At 32.9% G+C, this 20,354-nt stretch overlaps 1 protein-coding gene across 1 annotated transcript in view; it reads left to right on the top strand.

Moving 5' to 3' along the window:
- Nucleotides 1-5,876: 5,876 nt before the first annotated feature.
- The window catches only part of Smp_149980 (putative soluble guanylate cyclase gcy), a gene marked incomplete at its 5' end in the record, with an annotated part of 53,408 nt that continues 38,930 nt past the window's right edge, over nt 5,877-20,354 (top strand). The window contains 2 exons of the mRNA XM_018796557.1: nt 5,877-5,909; nt 13,285-13,776. Coding sequence (XP_018651687.1) covers nt 5,877-5,909; nt 13,285-13,776 — 525 coding nt within the window. The remainder of the gene's footprint in view (nt 5,910-13,284; nt 13,777-20,354) is intronic.

The raw sequence follows: 20,354 nt of genomic DNA, 5'->3' as shown, positions 1-20,354 counted from the left end.
TGGTATTTCAACTAGACCACCGATTTCCACATATATAAATCTTATTTTCTACAAGGTATATTTCATCTCTGCTTGTGATTCGTTTAAATTGACAATAATCTATTACTGACAGTCACGTGATGTCAGTTAAAATGAGTAAGTGGATTAACCAAGAATAAACGTTAAATAAACTTTGTCTCTTGGTTCATTTGATATTCGAAAGGTTAAAAAAACGACTGACTCGTAAACTAAAATGACTCGTATTTATTAACGGTATTGATTTCGTTTATTAATATTGACTAATATGATCAATAATCGGTATATTTGTACTCAGATTTAATTATGCCATCTTAAGGTTAGAATAGAGTGGGTTTTTTTAGAAACAAAACATACGGGTATCAAACGATCACTATCATTAATTCCAGTCTCATTAACTAAACACTTTCGTTGTATTTTAGGTTCTTCATCTTCAGTTGAAATGAAATATTTGAGAAATTGAAATTATTGTTTGGAATGACATTTGATAAAAATACTGAAGTGACTGAGATGTTGAAAGTGTTAATTTTTCCCAACGGAATCTTAGAAGATTGAACTACTTCCCAAATGACTAACTACGTTAGTACGTATTTGGCGACTGAAAATGGAATCTGTACACAGCATTTTCGATTGTCATAGTGTGATTATGTCAGTTATCGGATAAAATAAGTGAATGATGGAGGTCACAAAGTAACTAATAGATCTTAGGATATATGTATACATAGAAAGACTTATTCTAATGATTACTATCTATACTACTGCAATTCTAAAGGTTGTTAGACATAAAACAAAAAAAATATCGGAGTTTATGTAATGATTGAGAAAATAATAATAAATGGTGTATAAACAAAACATGTTAAATCTTTTGAATGTAATTAAGTCGAGAATTGACTAGCTTAAAGATTACCTAGTTGAAATCATGAGTCCATTGAAGCTAGACCACCATGGAAAACCTGGAAGCACTGGACGGCCGTTTCGTCCTATTATGGGACTCCTCAGCAGTGCGCATCCACGATCCCGCACTCGCGAGATTAGAACCCAGGACCTAACAGTCTCGCGCCAGAGCACTTAACCGATAGACCACTGAGATGGCCGGTGTTAATGTCCAACCTTAAATCAATTATTAAGCATGAGTAGGATGGATGGAGTTATGAAAACATTTTCTTATCGTAAAAAAATTAAAGCAGAATTTGGTGATATTAATCCTTCTTTCTTTTTTTCCCACTGAAGTTAACGATTGATCATGGATAATTACATTAATTAGCTCATTAAAAGAACAATGTAACTAAATGATGGGAAAAAAAGTACAAAATTACAAAGATCGACTTAAATGACAATGAGTATGCTTTGTTTTCCCTCTATTTTGAAGGGATTATCGTTTTCTTTCAACTTATTAAAGAGAAAGGGTACTGCTTTGTTTCACCTCAAAAATTTAAGTTGAACTTAGTTTTCGAGTTTCCCTCCCCCACTCTTTTTGTTTTAACATAAACATTTACCATAGAATTGAATTTCTTTTAAAGATCTGTGAATTTTCTAAAGTGATAAAATCAATAATCCTATTATCATTATTGAGAGGCATTTTGCGACTATTTTAAAACTGATTTAACTTAGTGTCACAAGTCCAATGGTTAATACAGTACATTAAAATTAAAAACATGAAGTTCAGCGAAGGGATCTCTTTTCAACAAATTTATTATCAAGCTGTACAATCGTATATATATGAAAATGTTTTGTTAAAGTACTAATTCCGTGAGGAAATGCGAACACAAATAACCAAGATGACATAATAAGAAGATTATAATACTAGATTACGTAATACGAGTAAATCAGACTGTGGATCCGTATATAGTCAAGGTCAATAAGCGAATAATGAACAAGATCAAAATATGACTCATGACAGGCGAATTGGCTTGGCCAGCAACTAGAATAAAGTATATGGGCTTAACATAACAACCGATACTACATAGCCCCCTTGTAGAAAATAGAACATTTATAAAAAAATGTCTGTTTTCGAAAAATAACACTGAAGCGGTATGTGGATAACGTCAAAATGTGGAAAAAATGGTACAACATCTGATAAATTACAGTGTCATGTGAGGGGTGAGCGTATTAAGCGAAAGTGTCATACTTATGTAAAAAGGTACATGAATATTGTCAAAGTGCGGACAAAAATAGGGATGCTAGCATGTGATTATGAGTAAATTAGTAAGTGTACAAAAAATTCAACATGCATTTATGTTGAGACTGTCCGGACGATAAAATAACACGTTCGTATGAGCAATTCGAAATATCGTGAAAATAGAGTATAACAGTAATTGCTCTATGGTGCTGACTGAATATGACGATAGAGAACAGTGAAATATGTTCTGATAAGCCGCAGTAGAGTAAATAGCGTCGATCAGCGATTAGTAGATTCGAATTTACATAACTGAAGTTTATGTGGGATAAGAAATAATCCAGCCGTACGATGATGACTGCATCAGCGGTTGATATTCATTGCTGTACTGCAATTGATAATGATAATAAAATGCGAAGTCAGTATACGTTGTCGTTTGCGTCGAGTTATCGTTAAATATGTATTAGTAGAATGACCAGAGGAACAGGATAGTGACTGCTGAGACGAGATATGCGGAGTCGTATTCCTTTATGGTCATGAAGCCTAGTGTGGTTTGTGTAGCTAGAGGGATATGCGCTCGACCTCGTTTGCTACGAAACCGTATTAAGGCATGATAAAAAATACCAATACATATGATTATCAATGACGGCGAGTGAGACTGACTTGAATGTGACGAACAAGAGTGTATCTTTGAGAGACCAGCTCTAAACTCTATGTTCTTGTATGCAGTGCTATGGGGATAGAAAATCAATTGCAATAATCGAATTGTGATTATCGGTAATGGATGATGCAGCATTCAGATATACATATGAATGAATAGATAATATGAACATAATCATTACTAATCGGCTGGTAATGCGGCGTCGAATACTTGATTTGTGTATAGACATTAAAGTAGGGATCATAGTGAAACAAAAATTTCGGAAGTTCAGTTTAGGTTGTCGCTGAAAATGTAGGAAACGACGATTGCTGAGTACCGATGATATGAATGAACATTAGTTGTATCGAGAACATAAGTTCCTACTATCGGGAGTATGACTCCAAACTTATTTCTATGATAGAGTGTAATATTAGACCGGAAATGACATGAAAATAAAATTGGAACGAACTCACTTCAATGAGTAAAATTTTACGTCATTGGATAATGAAAATAATCCAGTGAGTTTCGAATATCATAACGTGTAATGTCCATATAATTATAATTTGTTCGATTAGTGATTTGACGGCGTAAATTTCATAGTTTAATGTCAATACGAACAAAAATAATATCCACGTTAGATGATGGTATGACATTATTGTAATAATGAGCATATGATGATTATTCGAATCGTAACGGAATATGTCGTCGGCGGTTCCATTTTTGATTTGTGTTCGCTCGTTGCGGTCGCCAATTATGTAGTGAGTTCATACATTAAAGTTACCAATTTTGGTCCGTGTTCGTTTGGCGAGGCATCGAATTACGTGGCGTGTTCGCTAGTCGGGCTAACCAGTTATGTAGTGGCCTAAATCTGATTCCTTTTTGATCGTACGTACTGTCTATCCTCGTATGTAATAAATGACTTTATCCGCGTTGGTGAATAACGGAGTTAAATAAGTCAAATACGAGAGTGGATTTAGAATACATATAATTTCTACACTCATTGGTCTGGCCAGAGAATCAGAGTGATGAAGCGAACAGAAGAGAGAGAAGCGTGAATGTTGCGTACTTTGGAGATGGCTGGGATGCCAACTCATTTTAAACAAGCGTTAGTCAGCATTTATAATCAGACAAAAATGAGTGACAGACATATGATGAATAAGATACGAAGTGTACACATATATGCTCATATAAAAGTATAGTCAAGGTCAATAAGCGAATAATGAACAAGATCAAAATATGACTCATGACAGGCGAATTGGCTTGGCCAGCAACTAGAATAAAGTATATGGGCTTAACATAACAACCGATACTACACGTAGAATGATTACAGTCGATTAGGTGTTCAAGTATAGAACTCCTAACTGCTTTCCTTTCACCCTTATAGAATCAAACTGGGATGTGTTCTCGTATCCGAGTTGAAAGCGAGCGCTGGCTACGGCTGATGTATCTTGCTCCACAAGAGCTGGTGAACTAGTAGATGCACATAGAGGAGACTAGGCGCGGAAGCTTATCTTTTATGGATACAGAAAATAAGTACTTACTAGTGAAGGTTATTCGCAGTTTAGCAGCATTAAATGTCCTTTTAATCGTTGTTGTTAAACGATTATTGATTACGTCTGATGTTCGATCACCTTTGAATTCCAGACTTAAATAAAGGTTTTTCTTTTTTACGGAACAACTAGGTTTCCTGTCGAAACTACTTCTATTCATATTCTTCTCTATGAATCGGTCTGGGTAGCCATTTTTCATCAAGGTTTTCTTGAGGAACGCGAGTTCTTCGTTAATGCATTCCATACTACATATCCGATGTATACGATAACATAAAGAATGAATCAGGTTTCTCTTTCTACTTAACGGAACTCAGTTATAGAAGTTGGCTAGTTGGCCATTCCATGTTTATCAGAAGGAGTTTTGTGGAGATTACAGTATTTTCATAGTTGAAAGCATGAGTCAATCGAAGCTAGACCACCAAGGAAAACGCGGAAGCACTGGACGGCCGTTTATTTTTGTGTTCACATTTCCTCACGGAATTAGTACTTTAACAAAACATTTTCATATATATACGATTGTACAGCTTGATAATAAATTTGTTGAAAAGAGATCCCTTTTCTGAACTTTGTGTTTTTAATTTTATACAGTATAATCAATTTTCACACATGTATTTCAGATAAATAATTGTCTTCTAGAGTACTGTTGCAAATCAGAGAACATTAGACTACTGTTTCGTACCTGTTTATCACTCAGAAGTATTGCCTATCCATAACTCTGTTCATAAGTCATCTGAGAAATTTCGCGTTTTAAAGTAAACTCTACATCCTTAAATCACTAAGTTGAGATTTAATGATCAACAATCTAAACTTAAGTCACTTCATGTTAGTTACCATTACACACTCCCTATATGGTTGATTGTATTGGGCATAGCTTTCTGTTAAAAGTTCAGTAGCTCTGTTTCAAAGCTAATCACGTATTTTATGGAAAGATTTGAGTAACTCATCACGAAACCACTTGCAACTGAATAGTAATCTTCACACTGATACAGTTTCCACAAGTCATCTTACATGATAGATTTTCTCTGATTCTTTACCTTTCAAACATTTGTTAGTTATTAAATCTTATATGTTTACCCTAAAAAAATTGATGAATGATCTGACCTGATCACTTCTTTTTGTATTTGTCAGTTCAACCATTTCCATGTATCCAGTTACCTTAACCGATATTCTAGGAATTCACTTTTCCTTAGTCAAGTTAAGGTGTCTTTAAGACTGTGGACATTTAGATGTTAGATTACTTAGTTTAAACTTACCTTAAGGAAATTATTAGCTACTTATTTTCAGCAATTTATATCAAGCTCCAGATTCTAAAAGTGTTTGAATTACAGAGCTAGGACTCTCAATCCAAGTTGTATGAAGAGCAGAGATTCAAGGATTCAGTTCACTTAATGAAATTATTTTGTTGCAACGAAATTACGATATTGTATAACACCTGAAAGATCAAAGCTTCTCACTTGACCTTGGATTTTTAAACTTAAGGTTCATAGTCACTGTGTGTGTGCGTTGGGACTTAATTTCAGATTGATGGATCGCTAATTAAATTTCCTAATGAAAAATGAATGATAATTTCACATGGACTGAATCGAGAGTGAGTAATTATCTCATTCTCTACATGACTGAACTCCGTCAGACATAACCTTTCACTAGTACGACAGCAATCTCATCCAGGTAATCTAATTTCTTGTGCGTACATGATCGTTATAGGCTGGAGGTGTATGATATTTCATTTCGTTAACTGCTTTTAATATTAGTGACCCTGAACAGAGTATCAAAGTGACTCTGATATATATTTAGAGTGTGTAACGTAGCTTTATTCTATGTAAAACTTTTCACCCTGCCAAAATTTAGTGTCAATAAGCTTTCAGTCGTCCAAGTAATGTTTCTGATAATCCAGTCTCTTGAGTGTTCTAGTTGACTGATCCATTCCAGAATTATAACAAAATTTGTCCAAGACTTTGTTGTTTAAAAAAACCAAAAAGTTATCTATTCATTAAAAATGTTGGCACAGAACAGTGTAAAGTTCCCCTCAGTTAGTTTGAGTAAACTGTTCCAGGAACTCATATTACATGTCATCATATCACGAAAAAATATCAAAAAAGGAAACTATATTAACTTACAGCTAACAAGGCCTTTGCAAAATTAATCAAATACAAAACGTTTTTTATGCATGCACTTTACCTATCTGTTCAGTATAGTTAAATGTTATTGTGATTGGTTTATTTGTTATTCACAATTGTCAACACTATTATTTTCTTGGTAAGTAGTAACTAGTCTAGAATAGACCATAGATATCGGTTGTTTCATGTCTATTCACATATGTCTATTCTATGTCATAGTGTGCTCAAAATCGGGTTAAATTTTTAAATGTTAGTATTAATGACTATGATTTATATTGTAAGTTTCACGTAATGCAGTATATTTGTGTTTTCGTAATCATGTACTTGCATACATGTGGCATAAAGCACGTGAAAATCAATAATGCAAAGTTAAACTCACCTTTGTACAAAACACACGTTTTACTCCTTTTAAAAAAGGTGATTAATACAACCTAATCTTGAGAAAGGTTGTTTACACACATATGCATTTTAATAGTACGGGCTTTAGTATGTTATAACAATATGAATTAGAATTGAAGAGGGAATAATCATCATTTATGTTGTGATGATTTTAATTGTATTGTCGAAGATTATTGGCTTAGGACTCTTAAAACAAAAGAAATGTACATGAATCTGCTTGTTAAGAAGAATGGAAGATACGAAACCTTGGATAAATGTTTTGGTTTGTTTCCATTTACCAATTCGACATAACATGAGTTATCGGGTTTGGATATGCTATTTAACAGTGTCTGCAAACTTTAGTCATAATTCAGGAGTAAAAATGGTACTTGACAAACAACATGGAGATAACCAGTTATTCAATAATTATACAATAGAAGTAGATTTGATAATTCCTCGTTTAATATTTGTGAAATTATCACTTTTCTCAAATATCCACTCTAATCTACTCAGTGAATTATTTGTGCACATTACACATGTATGCAAATAAATTTACAATTAACGGTTCACTGAGTTGTGACCGATTTCATGTATGTCATGTCCTTCTCAGTGCTGATTGAATTCTGTCGATCAAGTTGCAATGTAGCCACTACTTTAAGTAACTCAATATCGCCTGCACTATGTTGAGATGTAAGGTGATAGTTGGAAGTAGTCAACAGTAAACCTCGGGCCTAAGTCTCATTCTGTTTGACACTCGTCAGTAAGACGTACCTGTAACTGATGTTTCCTGGGGTATATCAGTCATGATCCCAATAGCTCAGTGGTGTATCTGTAAACCAAACAAAATAAGTAAAAAGTACAAATTGGTGGTATGAAGAGCTGAGTTCGTTACCTTGAATGTGAGTTTAACATAAAATAATAATAATTTTTTGTAGCATCATTTATTATTTATATATTTTCGCAAATAAATATTTCGAGAAGCCGTGATAATCTTTTAATCTATTCAACCTTCGATGAGTTATTCCAATAAGTCTAACACTGGGGACCGGTTAACATATCTGTATGAGACAAATCGGAACCGTAGCTTTAAATTTAATGGAAAGGTCAGAGACGGAAAGTAATTTTTAGCTTCTTAACAGCTGTTAAACAGTATAGTGAATAAAATACTAATATGCATGCAAAATACAGACAGCCAGTTCGGCATTGTACTAAAAGATTGACATACAGTTATCCTAGTCAACTATAAACAATGGTAACACTATAAATAGAACATAAATGAATTTCGGTCTACTGAAATTCTTTCAAACGTGTGAAGATCTTGTGAAATTTGATCGTTTTAAATACAGTAATAAGATTCAGTAAAACTAATGATAGAATGAATACTAGATTTATGAGATAGATATTGTTAAACTTACTTTTTCTTCTCCCAATCAACAATAATTACTGAGCGATGTACTTCATTTGAGAGTCATTAGTTTTAGATTCCGACTATTTATGTATTTACGATATCCTAATCATGAAAAATCTGTACGCACTACTGTCATTCTTGATAATGGCATCATTATCGAAAATAATATAATAACATTTGCATAAATCTCAAAGCTTATAATGATTATTATCGTCCCAGCGACTTTAAGATTGATTGATATCGTACACATAAGAGAAAGCAATATGTATCTAAAAATGTTTGCCCTGTAGCGTTTCTGGTGGTAGTTCTACATGATTTCATTTAGAATTTACTCATTAGTACTAGTTTCTTTAATGATACAACTAGATCATGTTAAAGAAGTGTAACCAGATTGAAATTAGGTTGTATGTTTTTTTGATAGTGGATTCCAAGCATTCAACTGACATATGATTACACATGCTGGAAAACTTGTTTTGATAATAATAATTTGTCATTTGTTCAAGTAACTTGCGAACTTGAGAACTGTTCCCGTCTGTGATAATTGTCATAAAGTGTCCTGGGTTCGATTCCCGAGTAGGAGATTGTGGATACGAACTGTCGCCGAGTTCCTTTAGTAGTGCGAAATGGCCATCCCGTGCTCCAGCTTTTCAGTGTTGATCTAAGATCAATTCGTAATATAAACTATGAGAACTCTACAAACGTCACTAATCCCCTGTATTAAAAATACGGGTACATCACTAAGTTACATATTTACTTCTTCCTAACATAAATAATTCTGTAAACAAAGATGTAAACCAATTGACTGGAGAACAGCTAATTAAGATATTTAACTTTTTCTCTCTCATATTTTTGGAACAATAAGATATACAAAATGAAAACTTCATGTTAGCAGGAATCTATTTATTATATTATAAAGTATATTTACAAGTGGGCTGATAAAATAGTAGAATCTAACTGTAATAAATCGAAAAACCATAAACTAACATGATTATCTGACACAGTAATGTACAAAACCCATGTACCGCAGTGTGAGTGAAAACAACATGTTCCAACAAACTTAAGGTTTAATATATAACGTCTGCTTTAAAAAGACATTAGTGTCTTGTTTACAGTTTGAACTCAGTAAGTAGGCAGAAAAATGAGAACAAATGCCAACTACGACATGTCTAACTTCCTGTGAAATATTCTTTTTCTTTGCTATAAGAATTCTATTTGTTCCAGATCAAAAATGATCCCCTCTTGAAATTTTGAATGGTTCTTAATGTCCTCCGGACAATCGTATTAGTTAACAACAGCTATTGATAATGTGTTCAACCAATCAGAATGCGCAAAAGGATAGTACTGATGAGGACTTCAATGTTAAGGGCGTAACAAGTGTCTAATGGTCATTCTTTTTCAACAGTACTGTATATACATTACTGAGAACCTAGAAAAGAACACACATCATAACTAACTCGTTTTTCCAGCGTACTGTTTTAAAAATATTTACAATCAATCACTAAACAGTGACCATTGTCAGGTGTATCAAGTTAATTAATTTTAAATTCATCTCTGTCTTACAGGAGGTCAATTGAGGCTCCAATAGCTCAACTGTAACGTCTGTGAGTGTATACCAGAGTGACACAGTATCAAATCCACTAGAGAGCATCAGACCCCTCAAAATTGCAGACACACTTTGTTGATGAGTTCCAACTATCACGAAACTTAAGTCTATGGAGTCCTGCCGACGGACTCTGACCACCAAAAATCTCAGCAAATATCAAATGACAATCATACTAAATTGCGAACATACGAAATTCAATTACACGAACTACTGGATTTTTAATGATTGGTTTGAAGTTATCATTTTTAGAGAGAAATTCCAAAGCTCTGGAAGTTTTCTGGTTTAGACTCATCAATATTTTAATCGTTTAAAGATCCATATCATATTAAGAGACTAATATTTGAACGCAGAGTATTCTGTTCGATAAATTCTCTTCAGGTTCTACAAATGGATATCCAAATTAATAATCCGAAAAATGGCCAGGTTAAAGGCACAGTACATCGTTTAAAGCATGTAAATTTAGGATTGTCAAACCAAATAGAATAAAATTGTTAATGTTGATATAGAATGTTAACTTGAATCTGTATATATGGTAAGTGAAAATTTAAGATCTGTGATCAGAATAAATATGGGTCAGATAGGGTGGGAGAGATATGATAGTGCAATTACAATTCGATCAAGTGGAAGACTAAATTGTGTGAAAAATTAGTAAGACGTAATAAGGAGGGATGAATGGGAAGTGAATGGATCATGTATAGGGGAGATTAATAACGATGTTTAACCAATAATAATAATAATAATAATAATAATAATAATAATACAAAGATTTGTGAATAAAGATAACAGAGAAGATTACATTTGACTACGAAAGGTCGTAAGTACAATAGTTAAATTAGGTCATCCAATAGCTAAGATCCCTATTGATTAATTGGCTTTGTGGTTGGCCAGGGGAGGAGGAAGGGTTGGAGATATTTCTTCTGTACGCATAGCTCCTGTGTCTTCATACAGATGGTCACTGCCTCAACCATTTGAAGGACTTTAAGTCTGACAGGCTTTGGCAGAAAATTACTGACCCTATAAATAATTGAAGTGGATTGGTTTATACTGGCACTATGACCAGTTTGTACTAAATGGGCCAATATCGAGCTGCTTACTTTTTTCACCAAACCTTTGTTTAGCCACGCTGGGAGGTGTTCGTGAGCACGAAAATGTAAATTCCTAGAACTTCGACCAATAAAACTTGCTCCACAGGAGCAGTCGAACTGATAAATACAAAATGAGGTGGTCATTCGAGGTCACTCATCTTTTAGCCTCGGTGTCACCATTGGGCGCGTAGAAAACACCAAACGTAGTTCACCGGCGTTGAAAGATTTTTGGATTGCTCTGCATAATCTTTGAGTTAGTATTTCACTAGCCGCTTCCCCTCTGAATTGAAGGCGCATGAACAGGTATTTCTTCTTGATCGATTGAACTTCGCCTATTTTCACTTTCGTGATCATATATTTAATTATAAACTTTCTAGGATAACCGTTCTCCGTAAGAGTATTATGCAAGGTGTTTAGCTCATCTTCAACTATATCCGCAGAACATATAGTGCGTATTCGGTAACTAAGGGTTTTGATCAAACTTCGTTTGTACTGTAGAGGTACAAAACTAAGGAAATGTGAGTACTGCCCAGTCCAAGTATTTCTTTTCTGTGTACATTTCTTTTTAACGATCCGTCCGTTCTCTTACTTAAGAGAACGTCCAAAAAGACTATTCGACCATCACTCTTTTCTTCAGATGTAAACTGAATGGCTGGATGCGCTTCGTTAAACTACCTGAGAACGTCTTGCCGTGATGTATTATCTTTACAGAGGATGAATGTGTCATCCATAAATCTACAGTAAAATTTGAATTTTTGAATAATATTTCTTAGTGGACCATTTTCTAGTTTGGCTAGAAAAATACCAGCTAGTATAGGGCCCAGAGGTGAACCCATTGCAACACCATCTGTTTGTCTATATATTTTTCCGTTGAACTTCAAAATCCACATTCATCGTGTATTTCAGTAATAACTCCTTCACGACATTAATAGGAACTATAGTTTCAATTTCATTTTCAATCAGTTGTTCCTTCTATACATTCCACAGTCTCTAAGAGTGGGATATTTGTGAATAGTGATGTTTATTTATTGTTAAGGAATTTCAAATTAGTCTATTAGACTTCGGTATCTAAAACCAATGCAGCTGATATCATTTTATCATGAAAAATGAAGTTATCTGCTTTATCTTACGATATCTTTTAATAAGGGGTTGTTCGTGGAGATTTCAGCATTTTCATAGTTGAAATCATGAGTCCATTGAAGCTAGAACACCATGGAAAACCTGGAAGCACTGGACGGCCGTTTCGTCCCATTACGGTACTCCTCAGCAGTGCGCATCCACGATCCCGACTCGCGAGATTCGAACCCAGGACCTACTAGTCTCGCGCCAGAGCACTTAACCGTGGATGCTCACTGCTGAGGAGTCCCATAATAGGATGAAACGGCCGTTCAGGGCTTCCAGGTTTTCCATGGTGGTCTAGCTTCAATTGACTCATGATTTCAACTATGAAAATATCTTTTCATTTCAAACTATTTAGGATAATCACATGAAGCAAAACTTAAAATGTTCAACGATACTCAATAAGTAGAATAAGTTGAAGGTGAAAAAAAATGATCAAATACGTATGTATCTATGCATATTTTGTTTATGCACTTATAAAATACATTTCATTGTTATTTCTTAAATTACTAACTCGTAACAAAAGTGGAACATATTGAAAAATGAAGTAGAAGCTCAATTTTTTTTAATTAGCTATTTACATTTCTATCCCTTTATTTCTTGTTTTTCTTTTTCTTTTTTTTGTTTTTGTTGTTGTTGTTGTTATCCTACTTTAACCTTCATTTATTATTTATGACTGGATAAAAATTATTTTATCTCGGGATAAAACAACGACAACAATAACAAAATTGATAATAAACCACTCAGTTTTATAGAAGAAAAGTATTCCCCTCCCAAATCTCTCTCTCTCTCTATATATATATATAGTTTCATTAGTTTCACTATTGACATTATCATTTCAAATCGGGCTAAAAACTCTTCATCCATATAAGTCACTTGCATTCTGGGAAATATATCATTGAATGGTTTGAAAATTGAATTGGGATAATAATATTTAAACAAATTCTATGCTATTACTATCATCAACCTAAATACCATTATTACTACTTTATATATATATCTTATTATCTTTAACTCATGTATAATTAAGATTTCCCACAAAAGGGAATATATTACTATTATTATTATTTATGAGTAGTATATCGTGTTTTATAAAATCTTACAAATATTCATATCCATATACCAATAAACTAAACTGTATAGACAGTTAGAATGTTGTTTATATATGTTATTCAAGAACTAAAGGATACATTTTGCTAAACATTTTCGAAGCAAATTACATTTTTTTTTCTTTCAAACTATATTTCATAAAGTACAATGTATGGTTTATTATTGGAAGGATTACGTATTTTTATATTACTAAATGGTCTTCAGAGATATGGATTGAAATATGTACTCAAGCTAATTCACATGAAATTCAATTTGAAACACGTAAAGTTTATGATGAAGCATTATTACCAAATTTATTTCAAATTAGTTCTAAATTATTAGATACACCTGAAGATGAAATTAAATTTGGTATGGGTATATCATTTGTTGAATATGTTGGTAGTAAAGGTTATCAAGGTATATTACGAGTACTTGGTAGAGAATTACGTGATTTTTTAAATGGTCTAGATAATTTACATGAATTTCTACGATCAAGTTATCCAAAAATTCGACCACCATCATTTTTTTGTGTAAATGAAAGTAGAACAGGTATTACATTACAATATCGTTCACATCGTACTGGATTTGTACCATTTTTTTGTGGATGGATGACTGAATTAGCAAAAGTTTTATATTCGAAAGACATGAAAGTTGAAGTAAGTCATTTTGTGAACGATAAAAAAATAACAGTTGAATAATTCATTTAAGCTTGAATAATTTTTGTTGGTATTGTGGTTTGAGTGTATAAGTAAATGGAGACTGTTAGTCTAAGTCCAAGATTAACATTTTCAATTTCGCTAATTTTCTTTACTTAAGTGTTTGGTGTAGATATAAAGTTAGTTTTTTTTTTATCATGGAGTGACATCATTCCTGAAGCAACAGCTGTTTCTTTGTAATTTGGAACTTCTCACTCATTAACTCATACGGTATTTAGCTGATAACTTTCAAGTATTGCAGTCAGCATGATACTTTAGAGTACATTTTCAATTTTTTTTTCCATTTATTGATATATTATGGCCCCCATTCAATATCATCTATTAGTGTAATTGTTTCACTCCAAACTTAGTTAACTTCACATGTAATGACATTCAACTGGAATTTCAAGAATTCTGTTACAAATTCAGTCCATAACGAATATTTGGTTATTATTCTTTTTTTCGGGTTCATAAAAGTTCATAGTTTGCAATCAAAGACTAAATCCAGCTAAACAATTCGTGAAAATAATTTCCACAAACTTCCTATGATGATACGAAATTTTATTTTCACTATCGTTTCTAAGCTCAATAAACTTCTCATTTTTTTAAAAAAAACGTTGAGATTGGTTATTCATATAAGATAAGAAACAATATTGTGGATTATTTATGGATTAATATTATAGGTATATTCTTATTGTATGATTATTAAGTAACTTTATTACATGTATATTCATATTCCTTTGATTATAAGCTTTTATTTGATCTATTGGTTACTGTTATATGACTTATTATTCTCAAGTTATTCTCAGTTTATTAGTCGCAGTTTTTCACAGTCCCAGTCACTATTAGCTTGGTCTTTTACAGATATAATTGTCTGTTTTATGGTGTGATGTGGTCTGATTTTACTTGTATATAAACCAAGTATGTTTGAAATGTAGGAGGCTGAGATTGGCATTCTGGATTCAACAGACAGGGTTAGGTGGAAGAAAGACCAATCGGAACTTTAGGCTGCTTGTAATGGCTTATATGTAATTAGTTTGGTCGTATCTAAATTGGCAATCGTATTTCGCGATAATCGTATAGCTAAAGGCATAACAAATATGATACTTTCTTTTAGACTTTCAAGTTGAAATCTTATATTTCAGCCCCAGCTAATTCTTGATATAGTGAGGATATCATTCAGTATCACGAATAGTGCTTATTTTACTCTTTACAAACCTGAACTGTATCGGCCATAAAAACTTTTAATTTTGCCATAAATATTATGGATTATATTACTGCTTTATTCGGATAAATTTCAATATTATTCAATCAAACTACATTTAAACTGGGTGTAACTTTCATTTAACCAAAATACAAAATAAATGAAGTAGTCAATCCTATTGATTTTCTTCTAACAAACTGTGCTTCTCTCATTGGTTTCCAAATCAATATGTATATAGTTATTGTATATTCTATTCCTGGATCAGTGGTCTATTCTTTAGGATAGGTGAAAGGCTTAAGTAAGTAATAAATAATTCATAGGACATATTGTGAATAGTTTTTGTTGGAAGATCTTGAAAAATTGAACAATTGAGATAACTTAGAATAATCATAAAAAATTAGAAAAATATTTTTTCTTTTTATAACAACACTGAATACGAGTTAGATAGATTCAGTTTTGCTATCTATCTATGTCTGTGTATGTGATAAATTCATAGTATGATTAAATTAAATAATTCATAGCTTATTTATTGTGTAAGAAATTTTTCTTGATAATAATTCATAATCTGTTGTGAGATATCAACTCACTGAAGACAATGGTGAATGGTTGCTCAACTTCGTGAAATGGTTGAAGTTAGACATTAACACCGTTGGATGACGACCGGCTCAGTGGTCTAGAGGTTAAGTGCTCTGGCGCGAGAGTGGTAGGTCCTAGGTTCGAATCTCGCTCGCGAGGCGGGATCGTGGATGCGCACTGCTGAGGAATACCGTAATAGGACGAAACGGCCATCCAGTGGTTCTAGGTTTTCCATGGTGTTCTAGCTTCAATTGACTCATGATTTCAACTATGAAAATACTGACATCTCCACAAAACCCCTTTTGATCATAATCTTTTCATGATATTGTGTGAGTCCATTTTGTAGAGATTTGTCCAGTTTGAAGATGGTCTTCTTCATAGATTTATATCAGCTGAGGAGGAATAGAAAATTAAGATAAACATGTGTTATATCGATTGACTGCGTGCGTGCCCTGTTTAATATGTGAAGTGATAAGATCGCCTATCAGAGAGGAGTGACTTATCGATCGGACCAGTGATACACAAAAACCGTATGAGCAGTTTTGAGTACTTATCAGTTCTGCTATCTGCCTAGCACAGCCAGTTAAGTCCAGAACACCAACAACATACTGGGTTTATATACCAAACAAACTGACCACATCATACCATAAAATAGAAAATAACATTTGTACAAGATTTGGCCAAATGTGGCTATGAATAGGGGGAACAGTAATTAATAGACTGGGTATAACTCAGGAATGGTAAATCGCACAATAATAGTCTATGGGTCAAAATAAAGATCATAATAAGAGGGACACGAATATGAATAATTTAGTTACTTAACAATCATACAATAGGAAATATACTTATCATATTGGTCTATAGATAGTTCTCAAAATTACCATTCATAAATCTCCACGGGATATAACACATGACTGCTGAAGAGTCCCATAATAGAATGAAACGGCTGTCTAGTGCTCCCAGATTTCCCATGGTGGTCTAGCTTTAATTGACTCATGAATTCAACTATAAAAATTAAGAACCTTCAGATCGTACATAAATCTTGATACTTAAAGATTATTGTTTAGTAGTTTTAAAAATGTAAAGGCAACCGAACATGTATATCACTAAAGATTGTTCAAGTCGAAATCAGTCTGTAATGAGAGTTATTTTCGAACCAACAAAACTGTGTTGTAGCATTTTTAAAAGAGCAAGAACAAAGATTCTAGCACAATAGCATGAATTCATTTTATTTCGTCCGTTCTCTTCAGCTACTTGCAACCTATGATATTTAAAACATAATTGCGAAATAGGTTTAAATCATTTATATGAAAGAGTTTAGTTAGAAGTTATGTTGTAGAGACATTATTATAGTATAGTAAGGGTGTGAATAAGTTTAATAGACTGGATATTGTAAATATATACCCTATGTAAAAGAAAATTCTACAACATTGATTGTGACAACAGTTCAAACGACCAGAAATAAGTGATTACATAATGATTAAATGCTGATAGGAATAAAATGAGTAAAGCTCAGTTAATAAAATAAGATTACTAATCTAAAAGATAGTTGAAATAAAAACTCAATGATGTAATAAATGCAAGAAAGAGTTAAAGAAAAAAAGTTTAAGATGCAACGAAGGAATATTTTCCATCAAGGCAAGGGAAGATTAATAACTATCTCCTTTTGAACACATAAATCAGGTTTTTGACGCCTGATAACAATGGCTTCAGCAAACTTCAGAAGACTAGAGTTTAGGTCATTATTAATCACTTTGAAAGATTGCAAGGTATCGACCTGATATCCTGTATCCAAGAAATGTTTGGTAATTGCACTGTTTAGAGTCTTCCTTCCTCTTTTTCTAAGGCTTTTTGGAACGTGCTCATTTTTAGCGTACTTATTTAGAATATGTTATTTGTATGTGTAAATTATTTATCACCGGAACAATAACATAACTAAAGTGAATGATTGTACACTGACACTGAAATATTTTGATCGAAGTTATCTATTGGTTAGATGTGAAAGATAAAATCGAATGAAGTCAGTTTTAAATCACCGATCTTCAAATCGGGTAAACCAGTTGTTAGAATGTTAGGTCAGTAGTCTAGAGGCAGATAATTTGTAGTTGCGATTTACTCTTCTTTCAAAATCTAGTTAATGACATCGAAATAATGACATACTAGATAGTGTAGTTATTAATTTGGGACTTTTGTTTAATCAGTGATGTACTTCGCGGGTTATTTTCATCAAACACCAATATTAAGAGTAAAGCCAATGGACATAAAAACATAATAAACGATAATTATTCTCCTTCTATTTTAAGATAATTGACCTGGATACGATATAATTGCTAGAATTTAAGAATGATTAGTTACAATTCAAATTCATTTACTAATGTATGACCTACAGGTATCTTCATCGTACAATTATGAAGTATAAGGATAAGATGGAGAGTTTTGCTGTTTTCTTGACTTCATTTTTTATGAACATTCGTCACATGAATATCTTACTCAACCATTTAATTATTGAGTTTATTTTCATCATTACATCTGTTAAAAACTAAATCATTCCACTTAGAATAAAGTTGAGTTATATAGAAACAAGTTTATTATAAAATAATCTGATTAACTCTCAAATTGACTTAATTTTTAAGAGAACTGAAACAGTTCTCAGTCTTATATGTAATATCAACAATGAATTCTGAGAGTGATAACTTTTTTCATGTGCTTACTAGTGACTGGCTTCAAGAGGTATTTCCTGGTGTTCTAGTGAGAAGCAGTGACTAGTGGAGTTCAACCAGGTCTGTTGTGAGATAGTAACTCACTGAAGACAATGGTGGATGTGTCGTTCAATGTCGTGGATCAGTTGAAGTTAGACATTAACACCATTGGTCTAGTGGTTAAGCGCTCGCGCGCGAAACTGATAGGTCCTGGGTTCGAATCTCACGAATCGGGATCGTGGATGCGCGATGCTAAGAAGTCCCACAACAGGACGAAACGGCCGTCCAGTGCTTCCAGGTCTTCCGTGGTGGTCTAGCTTCAATTGATTCATGATTTCAACTATAAAACTACTAAGATCTCCACGAACCCCCTGTTGATAACTTTTTTAAAATAAAATTTCATATGAAAATAAAGTCACTATACACATTGTAAAACTACATGATATCGCTGATCCATAGCTTTGTTAAAAATGACAGTGTTATTTTTGATACTATTTTTCTTAGGCAATAAATACATGACTAATTTAAGTTTGTAAAATGTTTTCACAAGAATTATAACATTTCTAGGGTTTACAACGGACTTTTTAAAATCTTATAATCAAAGAGGTTTTCGGTAATGTATACTCTTCTTGATGAATATAGATCTTACTTGATTCCTTATAAAGTAATTACTAGCTAATCAATTTAGTTATCATAACTTTTGTTGGCAGATGAGCATAAGGGTTGATAGAATGACATTTAGAGTCAAAGATCGGGAGACCAAATCTATTAATATCTTGTTTAAACTTATTTACGTTGGAATAGTACTGATTATTCAGTACATCATTAGTAATATGATTTGATTTTAAAGAACTATTCATTATTGGTTAATGTTTCAAATTTAATTTTCATCAAGACGAGTAAGCTTTTGATTTTCGTTTCTGTTAATTCAATGTCATATATGCCAATTAATGACAAAAAGTAAACATTTCATCAATTTAAAAGGTTTTAAGTATTATATAAATACATCCACTGGAAAATTCACTTCCTAGTTGAGTGGTGGAGAATGAAGTTATCCTTGACGCTTTCATTATTCAATAAACTGATTTTACCCGGAACTATTGGGCATTTTCTGTTCATTGTATGGGTAAATGCTACAGGTTGGAGTTTAATTTTTATTAGAAACTTCATTTCAGACTTTAAGGGTTATTCAAAAAGATCTACTGTAAACATGTTAGTGTAGCGCAATCAAACATTCTAGATGGGAAACACAAATGTAGGGAAAGTAAGGGATTAAAATAATACCTACAGTGAAAATTATACTGTAATATGCAGCACTCATTGGCGAAGTAAACGAAAAATGGCTAACATATTTATTAAACACTGAAAGTGTTTCGGATAACATCAGCTCTGACATTGTTTATTAAACTTTGGGTATTCCTTAGAAAAGTGAAATATTGACTCCTTGATGATGGTTAGTTCAGCTAGTAGTTTAGTTAAAACTGATTACAAAGAAGTGAACAGTACTAAGTGGTTATTACCGATTGTGTTACATCCCGACGAGGATAATGAATGATAACTTTTGAGAACTATTTATGGATCAATACGATACATATATTTTCACTGTATAATTGTTAAGTAGCTAAACTATGTATATTCATGTTTCACTTTTTATTAGCTTTATTTTGACCCATAGACTATTATTATGCAGTTTATCATTCTTGAGTTATGCCCAGTCTATTAATTACAGTCTCCCACATTCAAATAGGCTAAATCCTGTATGTAAACCCAATATGTTTGAAATACATGATTCATATCGCCGAGGCTGAGATTGGTGTTGTGGACTCAAGAGGCAGGACTAGGCAGGAAGAAGGACTGATAAGTATACTAGATTGCTCGTACGGGTTTACGCGTCATTGGTCCGGTCGATGAGTCACTGTTCTTTAATTGGCAGTATCATTACGTTATATATTAATAGGTTACAAAGCCACAAATTATAACAGATTATTGAAGAGTACTTAGTTCACTAATTCAAATCTTGATCTATACTTTCACTACACTAGCAACGAAAATAAGTACGA

This window comes from Schistosoma mansoni, chromosome 4 (genome assembly GCF_000237925.1).
Source record: "Schistosoma mansoni strain Puerto Rico chromosome 4, complete genome".
NCBI classification, from domain to species: domain Eukaryota; kingdom Metazoa; phylum Platyhelminthes; class Trematoda; order Strigeidida; family Schistosomatidae; genus Schistosoma; species Schistosoma mansoni.
This window is presented reverse-complemented; position numbering and strand designations above follow the sequence as displayed.